Source organism: Myotis davidii, unplaced genomic scaffold, assembly GCF_000327345.1.
Source record: "Myotis davidii unplaced genomic scaffold, ASM32734v1 scaffold238, whole genome shotgun sequence".
Taxonomy (NCBI): Eukaryota; Metazoa; Chordata; class Mammalia; order Chiroptera; family Vespertilionidae; genus Myotis; species Myotis davidii.
In genome coordinates, this window is record NW_006293779.1 from 5,305,468 (window position 1) to 5,321,954 (window position 16,487).

General features: G+C 51.9%; 1 protein-coding gene across 2 annotated transcripts; it reads right to left on the reverse strand.

The window, feature by feature from the left end:
* Positions 1-1,943: 1,943 nt before the first annotated feature.
* On the reverse strand, positions 1,944-6,390 carry MAPRE3 (microtubule associated protein RP/EB family member 3). Of its 2 annotated transcripts, none has more exons than XM_006767487.2 (6): positions 6,263-6,390; positions 5,474-5,619; positions 4,771-4,972; positions 3,410-3,564; positions 3,133-3,285; positions 1,944-2,873 (listed from the first exon to the last, which is right to left on the reverse strand). In XM_006767487.2, exons 1-6 carry the CDS (start codon positions 6,381-6,383, stop codon positions 2,805-2,807), a joined length of 846 nt encoding a protein of 281 aa, XP_006767550.1. In that variant the 5' UTR covers positions 6,384-6,390; the 3' UTR covers positions 1,944-2,804. The 2 variants fall into 2 exon arrangements, with proteins under 2 accessions (XP_006767550.1, XP_006767551.1); XM_006767488.2 differs by having other exon boundaries at positions 2,726-2,873; positions 4,816-4,972.
* Positions 6,391-16,487: the final 10,097 nt, after the last annotated feature.

Consider the following 16,487-nt stretch of genomic DNA (forward strand, 5'->3'; position numbering starts at 1 on the left):
GCTTCCCAGCAGGGGAGGAGGAGGGAAGGTGAAGTGAAAGTAATTTATCACAATTAAGGAACCGTGCTATTTTGTATACATTCCTACATGTGAGGATGAGATTCATACCTGGGTAACCCAGGATTCTCTCCTTATTTTCAGGTCAACTGATTAGCAACTTAATTTTATCTACAACCTTAATTTCCCTTTGCTAGGTTCTGGGAATTATGTGGACATCTTTGGGGGGAGGCATTATTATTATTTTTTTTAATTTTTTTAAAAAAATATATTTTATTAACCCAGGATTCTCTCCTTATTTTCAGGTCAACTGATTAGCAGCTTAATTTTATCTACAACCTTAATTCCCCTTTGCTAGGTTCTGGAAATTCTGTGGACATCTTTGGGGGGAGGCATTATTTTTTTTTTAATTATTTTTTTTTAATTTTTTTAAAAAAATATATTCCAAACCGGTTCCGGCGGGGGGAGGCATTATTCTGCCTACCACACCTACTTCCTCAGCAGGGTGAGGTCTGGGCCTGAAGATGAACACTGGACAACGCAGAACAACCACTGTATCCTTTTATAGTATCTATTTGGGATACTATAAAGGAGGAAAGGCCTTTTAAAATGAGGCAAGGGATTAAAAAATCACAAAGATCAATAAAAGCAGCCCAGCCTCGATGGCTCAGTGGTTGAGCGTTGACCTATGAACCAGGAGGTCACGGTTCCATTCCCGGTCAGGGCACATGCCTGGGTTGCGGGCTTGATCCCCCAGTGTGGGGCGTGCAGGAAGCAGCCAATCAAGGTTCTTTCTCATCATTGATGTTTCTCTCTCTCTCTCTCTCCCTCTCCCTTCTTCTCTGAAATCAATAAAAATATAGTTTTAAAAGTGTATCAATAAAAGGAGGCAACGAACTTGTTCGAGAAAGAGAGATAAAATAAAGCCAGAAGTGTCTGTATGTGGGGTGGGAGTCAAAAGGAGGAGGAGAAGTGAAAGGAATGAGCAGGCAAGAGTTGCTTATCTTAGGCTTCTGTCTGGAGCCATTAGAGAAATGGGGGTCCTCTGGAAGAAGGGTCATGGAGCAGGGCCGCAGTAGCAGCAGCCCCAACTGTAGCTCGGCCACTCTCAGGATGGTGAAGAGACAGCTACCGGACTAGCCTGAACCAGAGGAACATTCTGGGGGCAATACCTCCGGTGTCTTTGGGGGATGAGTGCTCAACCATGAGCCTGGAGGTGTGAATTCTGGTCCAGGTTTTTACCACCTTGAGTAAGTCATGCCCCAGGTGGGCCTTGGTCCCTTCATCAGTAACTGAAGGCGCTGGCCTGCATGACGGCACGGCTTCATTTGAATGGCCTGGTAGTGCTTGTTGGACGTCCAGGACATTGGTTAGTACGGCCCTTTGCTGGGACACACACCAGGCAGGCAGGGCTGTGTGGATGATGTGAAAGCTTCTTGAGCGTGGTTCCCATGAGACCTTGTTCTGTAGAAGGAGCCTCAGGGGCACTGCTGTCCTCTGGACTTCAGTGCTCAGAGTTGCTTACTCTTTGTAACTCTCTCAGCTTTCTCTGTCTGATGAGCCCTTGTTCCTGACTGGATCACTGTTCTGGGGGGTGTGAGCCTTGACAAAGGTGGGGGACAACATGAAGTCTAACTGGCCCTTTGGCCAGGCCACCCTGTTATCCCCTCCCCCCCATTCCCACCCCACCCCTTTACTGGGCTGCCTATCCTCACCACCATGGCTCCAAACCTTGTTCTTCCTCAGGGACTGGGGGTAGGCATCTATGTCTTAGAGCGCTGGTGTCAGTGTTGGGAGATGGGGGCTGGGTCAGGGCTGGGCTCTGAGGCCAAGTGCCAGCGGTGGTGTGCAGACATGAGGGAAGGCCACCGTGTGCTGTGCGCAGGGCCATGACTCTGGGAGGGGAGTGTTCAGGGAGAACAAAGCTTTGAGACCCAGGCTGTAGCTCAGTTGAGGGAGACATGGCACGGACTTTTACCACACAAGTTTATTTAAATAAAAGTGAACACACACACAGGCTGGGTGGCCCAAGGAGGCAGGGGTGGAGAGGTGGGGGGATGGGAGGCAGACGTACAGGAGGGTTAGGGCAGAGTCTGTGTGGTATGAACGGGCTGCGGAGGGAGTGGCTGGGGGCCTCGGGGCAGTGTTGGGCTTTGGGGTTGGGGGGAAGGGGCCCAGGGTGGGTGAGTCTGGTGCCAGGGGGTCATTTTCATCCCTCGCATGCTCCCCTCCCGCTCCCTGACCACCGAGGCCTAAGGCACCCTCTCCTCAGTCCCCCTCTCCCTCTCCCGACATCAGCCTTCCCCTCAACTACTGGGGAGTCAAAAGACAAAATAAATAAGAATTGTGAGTCCTGCCATGGCCCGGCAATGGGGAAGGGAAGCCAAGCCAGGCACACTGCCCTGGAGCCCGTGCTGTGAGCCCTGGGAAAAGAACAGGTAAAGTGCAAGGAAAATCCAGTAAGTAAAAATATACCAATGACTTTGTCAAATATACAGCTGCTGGCTGTCAGGGGAGCAGGCGGCTGGCGGGGGCGGGTGGCACAGCACCCTGGGAAGTGTTGGCCGAAACAGCATAGAGACAACGGAAATAAATAGGGGTGGGGAATGAATGGGCAGGGGTCCCACCCACTGGCCAGTGCGGGCCTCTGCCTGCCCATCTGCCCCATCCCCTCCAGCCCCCTCGCCTGACTCCCCAATGCTGCGGCACTGACACAAAGCACCCGGCCGACGCTCTAAGGAAAGGATTATAATGTGGGGGTGGTCGTGGGGTCGGGGGCGTGCAGTCAGCCAGGGCTGGAGCCGCCCTCAGTACTCGTCCTGTTCTTCTTGTTGGTGTTCCTCAATCTCGTCGTCCTCAGGGGGTGCAAAGCCTTCCTGGAGGTGGGAAGGGAGAGGACGGGGTGAGCCAGGCAGGCGGGCGGGGGTGTGGATTGTGTAGGTAGCTGGGGAGCAAGGTTCCAGTCCTTTCCCTTCTAACGCTCTCTGAGACCTGGGGCTTGTGACTGCAGCTCGCTGTCCTCACCATCCATGTTCTCCAAGGCTCCTTCGGGTCCTGTCTCTTCCCATCTTAGGCCAGGCGGGATGGGGGAGGGCCCAGGGGACCGGGACATTGGCGGGTGCAGGCGGGGCTCACCTCGGTGGCATAGAGAATGCCAATGATGCCCGCGATGACGGGGCTGTTCTCGCTCTCGTGTTCCTGGCAGATGAGCTCGATGTCTCGGAGTTTGCTGAAGTAGAAGTCACGCTCCTTCTCCAGCCCATCCACGGTCAGCTTCAGATCCAACAGCTGCGTGGGCGAAGGTGGGGTTCCAGCCACAGGTCCCGCCTCAGGCTCCCCTTCCCACCCCGACACCCGTGGGCCTGGCTGTGGAGGCAGGGTTGTCTCAGCTACCCCCGCCCACCCCACTCACCTGCTGGTTAAGTTCAAGAATTTGGGCATCAGTCTCATGGCCGCCGTTTCGGGCCGATGGGGGATTCTTCCGGAGGATGCAGGGTGGGGCCACGTTGCTCAGCCGGCCGGAGGTCTGCATGTTTTTGGGGCCTGTGGGGGACGTCCTCTGTGGAACTGTGCGGGGGAGGAGATTCAGAGGGGCTATGTGAGCCCAGAGCCCCGGTGGCAAGAGACGGCCTGGTGTGAAGAGTGTGCGGCAGGCCCCTGCTAAAGGCAGGTGCTCTGCCCTCCTCTCCTCTCCCACTCGGGGGCTCCACATCTAGACCTCACGCCACGGCCACACATGACACCATAGCAGCTGGGCAGCCCTTTGCAAGCCTGGGAGAGCAGGGACTACAGGGAATTGAGGAAGGTGAGGTGTGGGGAGGGAGGAGAGCTGGCGGAGGGAGACATGAGGGAAATAGGGTTAGGGAACTGGGGAAGTGGGGCTGGGAGGGTTGGCGCCTCTTGTACTGACAGCTGAAGCCCGAGGGAAAGCAGCTGGGGCAGGGTCTCGAGCTAGTTCTCCTGGCAGCCCAAAGCCACTCTCCATATGGGTGACCTCCGAGTCTCGGGACTGGAGGACAGAAAAGACACCTGTCCTGCCGCTCCCGCTGCCTGCCTCAGGACAAGCATGCTGTGGCTCTTGCTCTCTAGCTGCGCAGCTCCCTAGGCAGAGCCGCTGCTTCTAACGCAAAGCAAGCAGGTGAGGGGGCCAGGCCCAGGCGGGGCAGCAGCGCAAACAGGAGGGCTCTGCTATGACGGGTTCAGATGCGGGCTGGGCCGCTCCGCTCCCCTTCTCTCCCGACCCTCCCGCCCCCCAAAGCCCTTTGCTTCTTTCCCTTCTTCTCTAGAACCCCGACAAAGCCTTGTTTCCAGAGGCTCGTCTCTTGAGGACTTAGGACTCTGGGCCTGTGGAATGGGGGAAGATATGACCGAGCCTGGCAGAGTACCGCCCCCGGGCATCCAGTGGGCAGGGGGCCAGAGGATGTGTAGTGCAGGCACCAGGCCCTTGGCCTGGATGGACCCGGATGGAGAAACCATGCCACGTGCTGCCCCATCATCTCGAGGCAAACCTGTCAGCTCCTGCTGCAGAGGGAAGGGCCTGGGCCTCACCGCCAGCTGCCACCTTGGCTGGTGCCAGTGGCTCTCATTCTGTGGCCGTCTTTGGAGCCCTCTCCTCCCTGCCGTGACTCCCCCTGGTCTAAGGGGGCAGCAGGCGGCGTCATCTGAACTCCGTGATAACAGTCTCCTCTAGGCGGGCAGGGCCGGGCGGGCGAGTGGCCCAGGAGGCACTCCTGGCTGGCCCGGCCCCACACACTCCCTCCCCCAGCATGTTACCTGCTGTGCCAATGAGTTTCTTGGATTTGTTGAAGATCTGATCACCTGGGTTAGGAGGTGGCGCTACGTCCTGGCCCTGCCGCGCCAGCAGAGGGTTGTATTCCTTTCCATCATAGTTTGCGTCAAAGAATTTCTTAAACCACTGAATAAACTCAAAATTATCTTGGAATTTTCCTTTCACTAATTTCTCTACAGGAATTATCTGAAACAGACCACATAAGCAGAGAACTTTAGCCACCTGCATAGAGGGCTGCCTTCCTCTGTGAGGGCCCCGCTCGCAGGAGAGCCAGCCCCTGGCTGCAGTGGCTGCCCCTCCCATGGCGCCAGGACACAGGAGAAACTGGGTGGGGGGAGTGCTGTGGTGCTGCTGCCTCCATGTGGGGTGGGGGCTGCTGGAGCCAAGGGCCTGGGGCCGAGGCAGGAGGTGAGCAAAGGCCTTTTCTTGGGCCCTAGGGAAGGAAGGAATAGGAGTACCAAGCCTCAATGGGTGGCTATGGTCCAGAGAGGAGGAAGGGGCAGGCATGCCATTGGGATGGGATGGGAGGAATGTGGGGTTCCCACTGTGCCTTGAGCTGGGGGACGTTCCCTCGGAGAGCAGGGGGTGGAGAGAGGCGCAGATGGAAGGGCCCTTTGCCCTGTTGGTGGGCCGCCTTCTTCCCAAGGTCACACAGCTCCTCAGGGCCCCGGGAGCACAGGCACCTACTTTGTCAACACCCATCTTCTTAAAAGCGGCTTGCAGCACCTTGAAGTTCTGGATGTACTCGTGCTCCAGCTTGGCCTGGAACTTCACCTTCCTCAGGTGCACGCAGCCAGGGAAGAGCATGTCCATGAACTGGCAGTAGGCTGCCCCTGAGGAGAAGCAGGGCTGACTGAGGGTCCAGGCCGCTCCCCTGCCGAGGCTGCTTGCTTCCCCTTCAGCCAGCCCCTCTGCCGGCCTCCTCCCCCAAACCACCCAGCTCCTCATTTCTCTCCTTGTTCTGGGGCGTAGCCAGTCCTACTCACAGGAAAGATGCCGCCAGAATCCCCCAGCGTTCCAAGAATAAGAGCAATTACTACTCATTGATGCAATTATGTGCCGGCACCATAGCAAACACTACATTATGTAATCTAATCTAACAGTAATCCTAGTGAGATAGGTGATATAATCTCCATTTTACCGATGGGAAAACTGAGGCCTAGAGAGGTGCAGTGAGTGCCCAGGGTTGCACTACAAGAAGAGCTGAGGTTTGGACCCAGAGGGGCTGGGCTGGCCCTTCTGCTGTCAGCCCCTGGCTTCACTGCCTGTGCCATTGCCCCGCCCCTCCTACAGCCCTTGCCTGTGCCCCTCCTGCTCTTCCCCATCGGTGGAGGCCCTTCAGCTCCAAACACTGACTAGTTCGGGCCTCTGCAGCTCTCCTCCTAAACCCTGATTACAAGTTACAGTCTCTGCTGTGTCTGTTTTGCCTCCTGCCTCCCCGCCAGCAGGGCCCACTTCCCCCTCCCAGCCTCCTACCTGAACAGAGCTGTTCTATCTTGGTATAGTTGAGGTGCAGGGAGTCATTGACCCACGCAAGCATATCATGGCGACTCAGATTCTCACTGGTCACGGATGTGGAGTACACATTGACGGCCATACCCCAGCTGCAAAGAACGGAGAGAGGCAAGGTCAGCACCAGGGACCCGCGCGGCTCTTTACCTGTTAGGAGAGCAGGCGTGGGGTGATCCCTGGGGAACGAGAGCTGTCTTCCTCCAGACAGCCTTGCATTTTCCCTCCTGGAGAGGGGACCTCTTCATTCTTTAAACATCTAATGAGCATCTCCTATATGCTAGAGGCGTGTTGAGAACGGGTGCAACACAGTTAAGATGTGGTCACTCCTTCGAAGAGTTTACAGACAGGCAAATCCCCACACATCAGGGCACATGCAGAGTTCAGGGACTGCACAAAGGGAGGGACCGCTTCTGTTGGCAGGCCAGCAAAGGCTCCCAGGCGGAGACGTGGAGGGGAAGGAGTAGGAATTTCCCAAACATACAAAGGGATGTAGGAGGCACTGCATGAACCAGGGCCTGGCTTATTCCAGGGCTCCCAGTTGCTCGGCGGAGCTGGGGAGCAGGCTCGTGTTGAGCACGGCAGAGCGAGCATGGCACAGCGCGATTGGCAGGGATCACGAAGGACTTTGTTCACGGGAGGAGGAGTCTGGCCTTCTGTTTAGACAATGGGAAGGTGTTGAAGCAGACACTGTCCTGGCCAGACTGCGTTTTAGAAAGCCAGCTAACCTTTGCCTGACCGGATCCCATATTCCTGTGGGGCCTGTGGTGTGTGGCCTGCTGGCTGACCCAGGGGCACCTACATTCTGCTTGTCCAGAACCTTAAGACATGCTGCTGGCCCTGGCTGGTTTTGCTCTGTGGATAGAGCATCAGCCTGTGGACTGAAGGGTCCCGGGTTCAATTCCAGTCAAGGGCATATGCTCCGGTTGCGGGCTTGATCCCAGGTGGGGGCCTGCAGGAGGCAGCCGATCAATGATTCTCTCTCATCACTGACGTTTCTCTCTCTCTCTCCCTCTCCCTTCCTTTCTGAAATCAATAAAAAAAAAATATTTTTAAAAAAGACATGCTTCTGCTCCTGTATTCATTATCCCCATGAATGTCATCACCAGTCCCCCAGTCCCCAGGCTAGATAGCCCACTCCCCCTCATCCTCATATCGAATCAAGTCCTGCAACTCTGCCTTCCCAATGGCCCTGCTCTTCTCCATCTCTCCTGCCACCTTGGGGGTTATGTGGACATTCTCTGGCCAAGGCCAGCAGAAGCCTCCTGGAAGGCCTTGCAGCCTCCGGTCTCCCCCAGGCCCCCCTGACACTACTGCAGTCAGAACCCACCTAAACGCAGCCCTGGCCACATCACTCTTAGCTTAAAGCCCTGGCAACCAGCAGTCACAGAGGAGACACCCATTGGCAAAATTTGCCTTGCAGACTTGAACTCTAGAACTCACAGTGCTGGAAACATTTTTGAATTAGTGCCCATTATTTTAAAGTTGGGATGCGCCACGCAAACAATTTGGGACTTCTGGCCTCTTCTAGCGATCCTGGGCGCATGCTCCCTGCACAGAACCTATGTTGGAGCTGAGCAGAGCAGGTGGAAGCCCCTCCCTCAATCTCCCCAGCAAAGGCCAAGTGCCAGCTGTTATCACTGACATGCACTGTGAAGGGAAGAGGGAAATATTTCTTGTAACTAGGCTTTATCAGAAATGGAGAAAGAGAAGATAGACTGAAGGACTATGTACTCAGAATTGACAGTGCGTAGTTCTGGAGTGAAGAATATTCCTCTAGGCTTAATATGCAAAGTGTCCCTGAAGGAAGAATGCACCCAGCCCTCTTCCCTGTCCAGACCTAATCTGCTGCTTTATCAGGTCTGGTCTGGAACCAAAAGGGAATGACACGTAGCCATGCACTCCCGAGGCTTTGCACTGGGAGAGGACCTGAGCTTCTCCTGCAGACTTTCCAATAGGCTGGAGTGAAGCCCAAGTCATGCGTGTGCATGTATATGTGAATAACTATACATATTATATGTAACTATTCCATTTATTATCTATTATATAGTATCATACATAATAGACCATATGTTATGTATATAACTATATAATACACTATCCTATATAATAAAAGCCTAATATGTTAAGTGTTCGGTGGACCGGTCAGCTGTTCAACCAATCAAAACGTAATATGCTAATGATATGCTAAGGCCACTCAACCACTCCCTATGACGTGCACTGACCACCAGGGGGCAGACGCTCTGACCAGTAGGTTAGCTTGCTGCTGGGGTCCAGCAGATCAGGACTGAGGGAGATGAGCCGGACACACCCTGGAGCCCTCCCATGGTCTCTCCCCGGCTGGCCAACCTCCTGTGTCCCTCCCTGACCCTGATTGTACACTGGTGGGGTCCCTTGGCCTGGCCTGTGCCCTTTCACAATTCATGACCCCTTGGGGAATGCCGGAGAGCCAGTTTCGGCCCAGTCCGCAGGCCAGGACAAGGGACCCCACTGGTGTACTAATTCATGCACTGGGCCTCTAGTATAATACACCATGTAGAATATATAGTATCTCATATATATTTATACATATGTATATGTATACACATGTATACATATACATATGTATGCATATACACATGTATACATATACACGTGTATACATATATTGCACACACGTATACATTTACATATACATATACACATGTATACATACACGTATATTACATATACACATACACATGTACACACATTCATATGTATACATATACACATATTACATATACACATACACATATACACATACTACGTATATGTAATTTTAAAAACACTGCAGGTGATACTGGTGCCCAAGCAGACCAGGGATTGGAACCGCAGTCCTCATCTGATACTAGGATCAGTGCCCTTGCCTCCACTCAGGACGGCGTCAGGGTCTCCAAGTGATGCCACCCCTGCCCTGACTGGGTCCATTGTGGCTCAGAAGAATTCCTCCAAGGCACCAGGGGTCCCAGCAAGGATTCCCTGTCACACTTGTTCAAAGGTCACCAAGAAAGCAGTTCCCTTACACCTCATATGACAGGGACGGCCGGATGCCCTCTTAATTTTCCTCTCCAAATCTTACAGATTTGGCCCTGTAAATACAGTACAACTAAATTATGGCCAGCAGGTGGCACCCAGGTCCTGAGCAAAGACTCCTTGAAAAGTTTCCTCATCCTCCAAACCCCCTCTCCCTAGCTTCATTTAGAAAAGGAGGGCCCCTAAATTTGATCTGGTTCCCCACAGAAGAGCCTGTCTGGGTCCAAAGTTGGTAGTGCCAGGGCAGGGGGGTGATGGAGTGCTTCTTCCTGGGCAGCTCTAAGAAGGGCTGGACCAACTGGAATGGCTTAGGATTGGGTCTGCTCTAAGATTCGGGACTAAACTAACCCAACTTCCCTATTCCCCAAAGTCACATGTTAAACTCATCCACAGGTCCAACTTTTTTTATTCGGGGCTGACTCAGGCCTAGACTCAAACCAGACCAGCTTCTGGGGGCAGAGGTATATAAAGCATTTGGCCCTAAGAAGACCAGTCGCCTCCCATTAGAGTAGAGACATAGTCTGAGAAAACTCTGAAGTTAACATACTCCTTGGCAAGGGCTGCCCAGAGAGGGGAGGCTCTGTCCGAGGGCTAAATAGTGGGGTCTTCCAACACAGTCCCCTTGTTTCTACCGTATTCATTGGGACATGGTGACTGCCACAAGAAACAACCCCAATTTGTTTGACGTGTCACCCTCTAGGGCCCTTGAAATACCGTTCAGGATTAGACAGAGGACGTGACCTTGGGGAAAGCCTGCTCTGCAGGGTCTGGACTCCTGCGCCCAGGGGTGCAGTCATGGGACAGAAAGGTTGAGGAGGTTTAATCTGGTGAATTTGCTAAATCATTTCCTAAGCTAGGGTCACGGTGCATTGACTGACAGAAAGGCTGTGTTAGCTCTCATCAGGAGGGGTGGAGCGGACGGTCATTCTGCCTGAGGCCTTGCAAATGGTCATCTTGACCAAATCTCATCCCACAGCCGGAAGAGTTTTGAGAGATCACCCAGTTCCTTCCCAGACACTTAGGACTGCACATAGATCTAGGTCTTTATATTCCTAAAGCATAACCAAGTCTGCATAATTCTGAAATTTCACATGTAATATTTAAGAACCTTGTCACCAGACCAAATCTAATTTTGGCTTTTTGTTTTTCAGTCTTCAGTGGAAATCTGTCTTCTACAAATATATCTTGAAGATAGTTCAGGATAAAGAAGCCCCACAGTCTTCTTTAATTCTCTGGTCCCTAGAGGATCCCTCTGAGGTTCCCAGGCCTCTACCCTCTGCCCAGCATGACAATGAAAGACAAACCAGGTCTTTCCCTCCTGCAGTGGGTGCTGGGCGTGCTGCCAGCAGGCTCTAGAGGATGCTGCTTAAAGAATACTGGGTCTCCAGTCAGACCACTTGAGTTTCAATCCTGGCTCTACCCAATCCTAGCTGTTTGACACTGGGCCTCAGTTTCCTCATCTATAAAATGGGAACAGTAACAGTTCCCACCTCCTAGAGCTGATATGAGATTACTGAGCCATGTATACGAAGTGCTGAGCAGAGCCTGGCACCTAGTAAGCACCAGGTGAGTGTTATCAGCGTTACTGGGGTAGGCAGCGAGAAATCAAGGCCCTGGTTTGAGAAGCAAGTGCCCAATGCACATCAGCTTCGGGTGTCCAAGATGCCAGTCCAGGGGGGACTATACACTGTGCTTTTCTCTGCCCCTTTGGCCTGGAAAGAGCCACTTGGGCTTCCTGAAGGTTGGCCTGTGACCACGATACCCCCCCAACTCCAGATTTTCCTTAGATTCTGCTTTGTAGATGCCATCCTACCGGCCAGGAAAACTGGAACAGATGCTGTGGGATCAGAAGAGAGAGAAGTCTGCGGAGCCTGCCAAACGTTCCCTGCTCCTGACATGGGGCATGCCCATTGTCACTGGGCTACCCCTTCCGTCCAGGCCCAGGGGAGCTAAAGTCACCTGTTTGGAAAATCTGCGATATTGCTCTCCCTTGCCCCCGGGATCAGACATCAAGGTTATTCTGGGGTTACATGGAGGCAATATGTGCAGGCAGGGATGAAGGGTGCTGAGGGACTGGGGGAGCCTGGCTAGCGGGTCACAAAGCCCTGGCAGACCCAGCCAATCACCTTCTTCTCATGGCTGAGCAAAGACCTGACTCATAGGGAGGCTCAGCCTCTCAGAGCAGAATTAGTCAAAGGTAGAGATGGGGCAGGCGGAGTAGTCCGGGCTGCCAGGGAACCAGTATGTGCCCACACAGCCGGTCAGGACTGGGAGCTGGACGGTGTAGGTTCAGACGAGGACGGGAGCTTCTCCAGGGTTCTGTTCTCAGAACACTTTTAGGTCCTGTAGCTCTTCCTTAAGACTCTGAATCCCACTGAGGCCCCAGCCGCTGGAGTCCCGGACGTGACCAGCTGAACGATGATCTGAACTCCTAACGAGGCTTCCTCCAAGCTGGTTTGGATGCTGCTGCCAGACCCCTTGTAGCTGCTGTCCAGGGAAGGAGACCTTTGGGGAGTTCTGGCCAGACTGCTCTGTCTCCATCTCAAAGCGTTAGTGGAAACCCAGGAGGGGAGTAAACAGAACTCATCACTCGCTACCATTAACCCAGTTCAGTAGGTCCATCTAGGTGGGCAGAGAGACTGGTAAGCCGTTCTTCCTAAAGGTTCTCCGCTGGAGATCTTCCAGTTCCTCAAACATCTGTGTAAGTCAACGGACTCCAGGATGGGAGCATCCATCGACCCAAGGCGACCAGCAGCAGCCTGCTGGAAGCCGTGCCTGGGTGAAGAGAGGTGTCCTGGCAGAAGAGGTGGCTTGGCTGGCTGCAGGCTCTGCCGCTCACGGCCTGGGAGACCTTGAGTACGTGGTTTGATATCTCCAAGCCCAGTTTTCAGGTCTGAGAATCAGAGCGACGACAACTACTGAGCACAGGGATGTTGGGAGGTTAACGCGGGAACCTGTCTATGGGAACCAGAGGTTCAACACCAACCACCCTGACTTTGGGGACTGAGCAACCTGTACAGCAGGCAGAGAATGACTAGCGTGTTGGACTCACATTCTTTCCCGCACCCTGAACACACTCCCCACAGACCTCTGCTGGGGTCCTGAGCAGGGAGAGCAGCACAGGCTTGGCTTTTGGGTGTGGCCGCAAAGACAGAGCCAACACTTTGGAGTTATGCAGCCCATTTCACTGGCTCAAGGCCCTGTACATAATAGCTGCTCAGTAAATATTTGTTGAATGAATGAATGGATGAATGGATGGGGGAGGTTAAAGCACAGTGTGGGGTTTCAGGTGATAGGGAGGCGCAGAAAGGATGGCCGTGTGGCCTCATTTCTTGTTTGTTGCCCTGAGGAGAAGGGAGGAGAGTGGAACGCTAGCTGCACTCTCTGGCCACACATCCAGACGCAGCTCGAAGCCTCTGGATGCTCGGCAAGAGACTGAAAACAGCTCTTCCTCTGAGGCAAGTAAGAGAGGAACTATAAGGTGCTGCCAGGCTCCTCAGAGCAGGGCTTTAGGACGGTTCTGAGAACAGAACTTGTTAACCTGCTGGGAGGACTCCCGGGTCAGGACTGCCTCTCAGCCCAGCTCTGTACACCCCCACCGGGTGGGGGAGCCCCTCTCCATCCGCCTGCTCTGGGGGGTGGTTGCTGGCCCATCTGTGGCTAGGCTGAGGAGAGAGAGGGAACAAGGCTGTGCCATGCTGGGAGAGAACATTCGTTTCTATAGCCCTAACGAGCCTGCTGTTTCCTTCAGGACGCTTCGCGCTTCCAAAGCACGCTTGCTCCTCTGAGGCACATGCCACTCTATTTTCCTTTAGAATGACGCTCCTTCAGACCGTCCGGCTCACAGCTGTCATCACACACAGTGCTATGTTCGCCCCTCCTCTGGAGCACCTGGATTCATCGCTGCTCAGCCTGCTTTTCCTTGACCCAGGCTCAGCCCTTCTCTGCTCTCATAGTTCCTCCCACTCACAGCCAATCCCTCTCAGAATCCTCACTTTATTTCCTTGCCTTTTTGACAGACTGCTCATACAATCCCTTAACCTTTCCACCAGCAAGTCTATTCTGATGATGGCCAGAACAAACGTGACCATGTTCAGTGTTAGATTCTCTGTTCTCTCTCACACAGAATGCATGTCCTTCTGAACACCCTAGGACTCTACCCTCCCTGCCGGCCCTGCAGGAGACAGTGGGCCCCGCAGTGGGGGCGTGCATGGGAGGGGTCCCAGAAGGCTTGCCTAACTTCAAACAGCTTCTCTCCTGGTCCACATGGTGCCTGAAATCCCCACCGCCAATGCCACTCTGTGGATGATAGCATTTGTCTCCAGAAAGCCTTAGATGCTATCTCAGTTTCGAATATGAGGAAGTAAAGGCTGGAATTAAGAGACTTGCTCAAGCTCAAGATCACCCACTGGCAGGCCAGAGCATGAACCCAGACCTCTGAGCCCAAGCCCTACGCTCTTTCCGGGCCAGCACACTGTGCTAGGAAGAGCGATTCGATTTTGCACAGCTCCAGTGCATAACTCGCTCTGATTTAGGCCCTTGAGCATTACGAGAAGGGAAAGTACATTTCTTTTTTTAAATTTTTTTATTCTATTGATTTAAAAAAAAATAGATTTTATTGATTTTTTACAGAGAGGAAGGGAGAGGGATAGAAAGTTAGAAACATCGATGAGAGAGAAACATTGATCAGCTGCCTCCTGCACACTCCCAAGATATATTCCCTTGACCGGAATCAAACCTAGGACCCTTGAGTCCGCAGGCCGACGTTCTATCCACTGAGCCAAACCAGTCAGGGCGGGAAAGGACATTTCAAAGGTTTTCTTTATATTTCTCTCTCCCAATTGCAGCATTCCTTTCATCGCCATCAGCAAGTGTTTACTGGCCACGACACAATGTGCTAACCACTCCATGAGGCACCATGAGGACACGGGACCATTTTAAGGCATGGGTCTTGTCCTTAAAGAACCTTTGTTTGTTTGAAGAAAGAAGAGTAATTCATAAAACAAGAGACCCCACAGACCAGAATATATGAGGTACTAACTGGTGAAAGTACATGTGGCTTATCAGTGCTCCAGGAGAATATAAAGGATGAGGGGGGCTCAGTAGCGAGATGGCTCCTGGGGAAGTGGCTCCTAATTTGGACCTTTAGAGATAACAGAATGTCAGGAAGCCATGAAGAGAAAGTAGGAAATCTGGGACATGGGGAACATGTTTATTATCACTTTTATTTTTAAAAATGAGCATGAAACCAATGATTAAATCTTAGAGGAATGTCAGGGGATGCGATCAGGAGAGGAGGTGGGAGGGGCAGTGGTGTCTCAGGAGCCCAGGGAGGGACCAGTCTCAAGGAGGAGGTTACCTACTCTGTTTAATGAAGTTACCAGACCTGAGATGGAGAAATGGTCATTAGATTGTGCAAGAACAAATGAAGAGACACTGAGTCACTTGCTGGAGGCTGAGGAAAGAAGCTAGACCTGCAGAGAGTTATGGAGTCCAGGTCATGAGGGCGCTGAAGAGGGAAGTCAGGAGTGTCTCCTGCAGCATGGCAGGTGGTTTGGAGAGTGACTGCCTGCAAGGTGGAGAACACCTTACGTCTTTCAGTAAAACTTTGAAGTGATACACAGATTTAACATAGGCTTGTGTTCTTTCTCTTGACACCCCAGGCCTCCTATTAGAATCCAGATCCTATCCCTAAGTTCTAGATCTCCTCTGTCCAAGCAGGCTTGTGAGTAAACCTCACGGTCTCTCTAAATCTTCCTACAACACTGTGTAATGAAGAAAAAGAAAGAATGGGAAAACATTTAAATATAATGCCTTAACTAGACTGAATGTTTTAAATATTCATTTACTATTCTGTGGTTAATCAGAATCTCTTTAGATCTTTGAAATTTTTCTTTTGAAAAACTTTACTCTAAAGATAGGGTAGAATAGAAAAAAACTATTACTAAAGAATTTAAGAGACTTTAACACACGCTCACTCATGTTTTGGAGTGTGTGTTCCAGGCACTGAGCCAGGCATACGGCCTGTAAGAAGGAATGAGACCCAGTCTGGGCCCTTGAGGAATTCACCGACTAGGGTTGGAACTAGACAAGTGAAGAAAATAACTAAAGGGCGACATGTTTCATTACAACCCCCAGATGCAGGAATGGCATGCGGCTTCCTGGGTCAGGGAAGGCTTTGTAGTTTGAGTTTGGTCTTGAAGGAGAAGCTTATCAAGCAAATTAAGATTCAAGAGGAAAGAGGAATGGACTTGGGGGAGGAAGAGAACTACAAATAGTTCACCTCAGAATGAATGTTGGGGACTGAAGGAGATGCAGTTAAAAAGGTAGACGGAGCCCAGCCAGGGTGACTCAGTGGTTGAGCATCGACCTATGAACCAAGAGGTCACGGTTCGATTCCTGGTTGGGACACATGCCCAGGTTTCGGGCTTGATCCCCAGTGGGGAATGTGCAAGAGGCAGCTGATCAGTGATTCTCTTTCATCACTGATGTTTTTCTCTCTCTTCCTCTCTCCCTTCCTCTCTGAAATCAATGAAATAAATTATATATATATGGAAGCCACATGCCAGGAGCTCTGTAAGGAGTTCAGGAGCTATTTCATCCTGAGGAAAACTCACCAAGGAATTTTTTTTTTCATGTATACAACATAGCTGTAATAGTACAAAAAATTTAAAAAATATATTTTTATTGATTTCAGAGGGGAAAGGAGAGGGAGAGAGAGATAGCAAAAAAAAAAAAAATCAACGATGAGAGAGAATCACTGATTGGCTGTCTCCCGCACACCTCCTACTGGGGATCGGGCATGTGCCCTTGACTGAAATCAAACCAGGGACCCTTCAGTCCACAGGCCGATGCTCTATCCACTGAGCCAAACCAGCTAGGGCCAAAAATATGTTTTAAAATTCTGTATTTAAAATAACAGCATAATTTCCAAATCCAAATTACAGCAAATGAAATTATAGTGCTTAGAAACTGCATAGAATTTATAATTCTTTTTTATTTTATTTTATTGATTTTTCACAGAGAGGAAGGGAGAGAGATAGTTAGAAACATCGATGAGAGAGAAACATCGATCAGCTGCCTCCTGCACATCTCCCACTGGTGATGTGCCCGCAACCCAGGTACATGCCCTTGACCG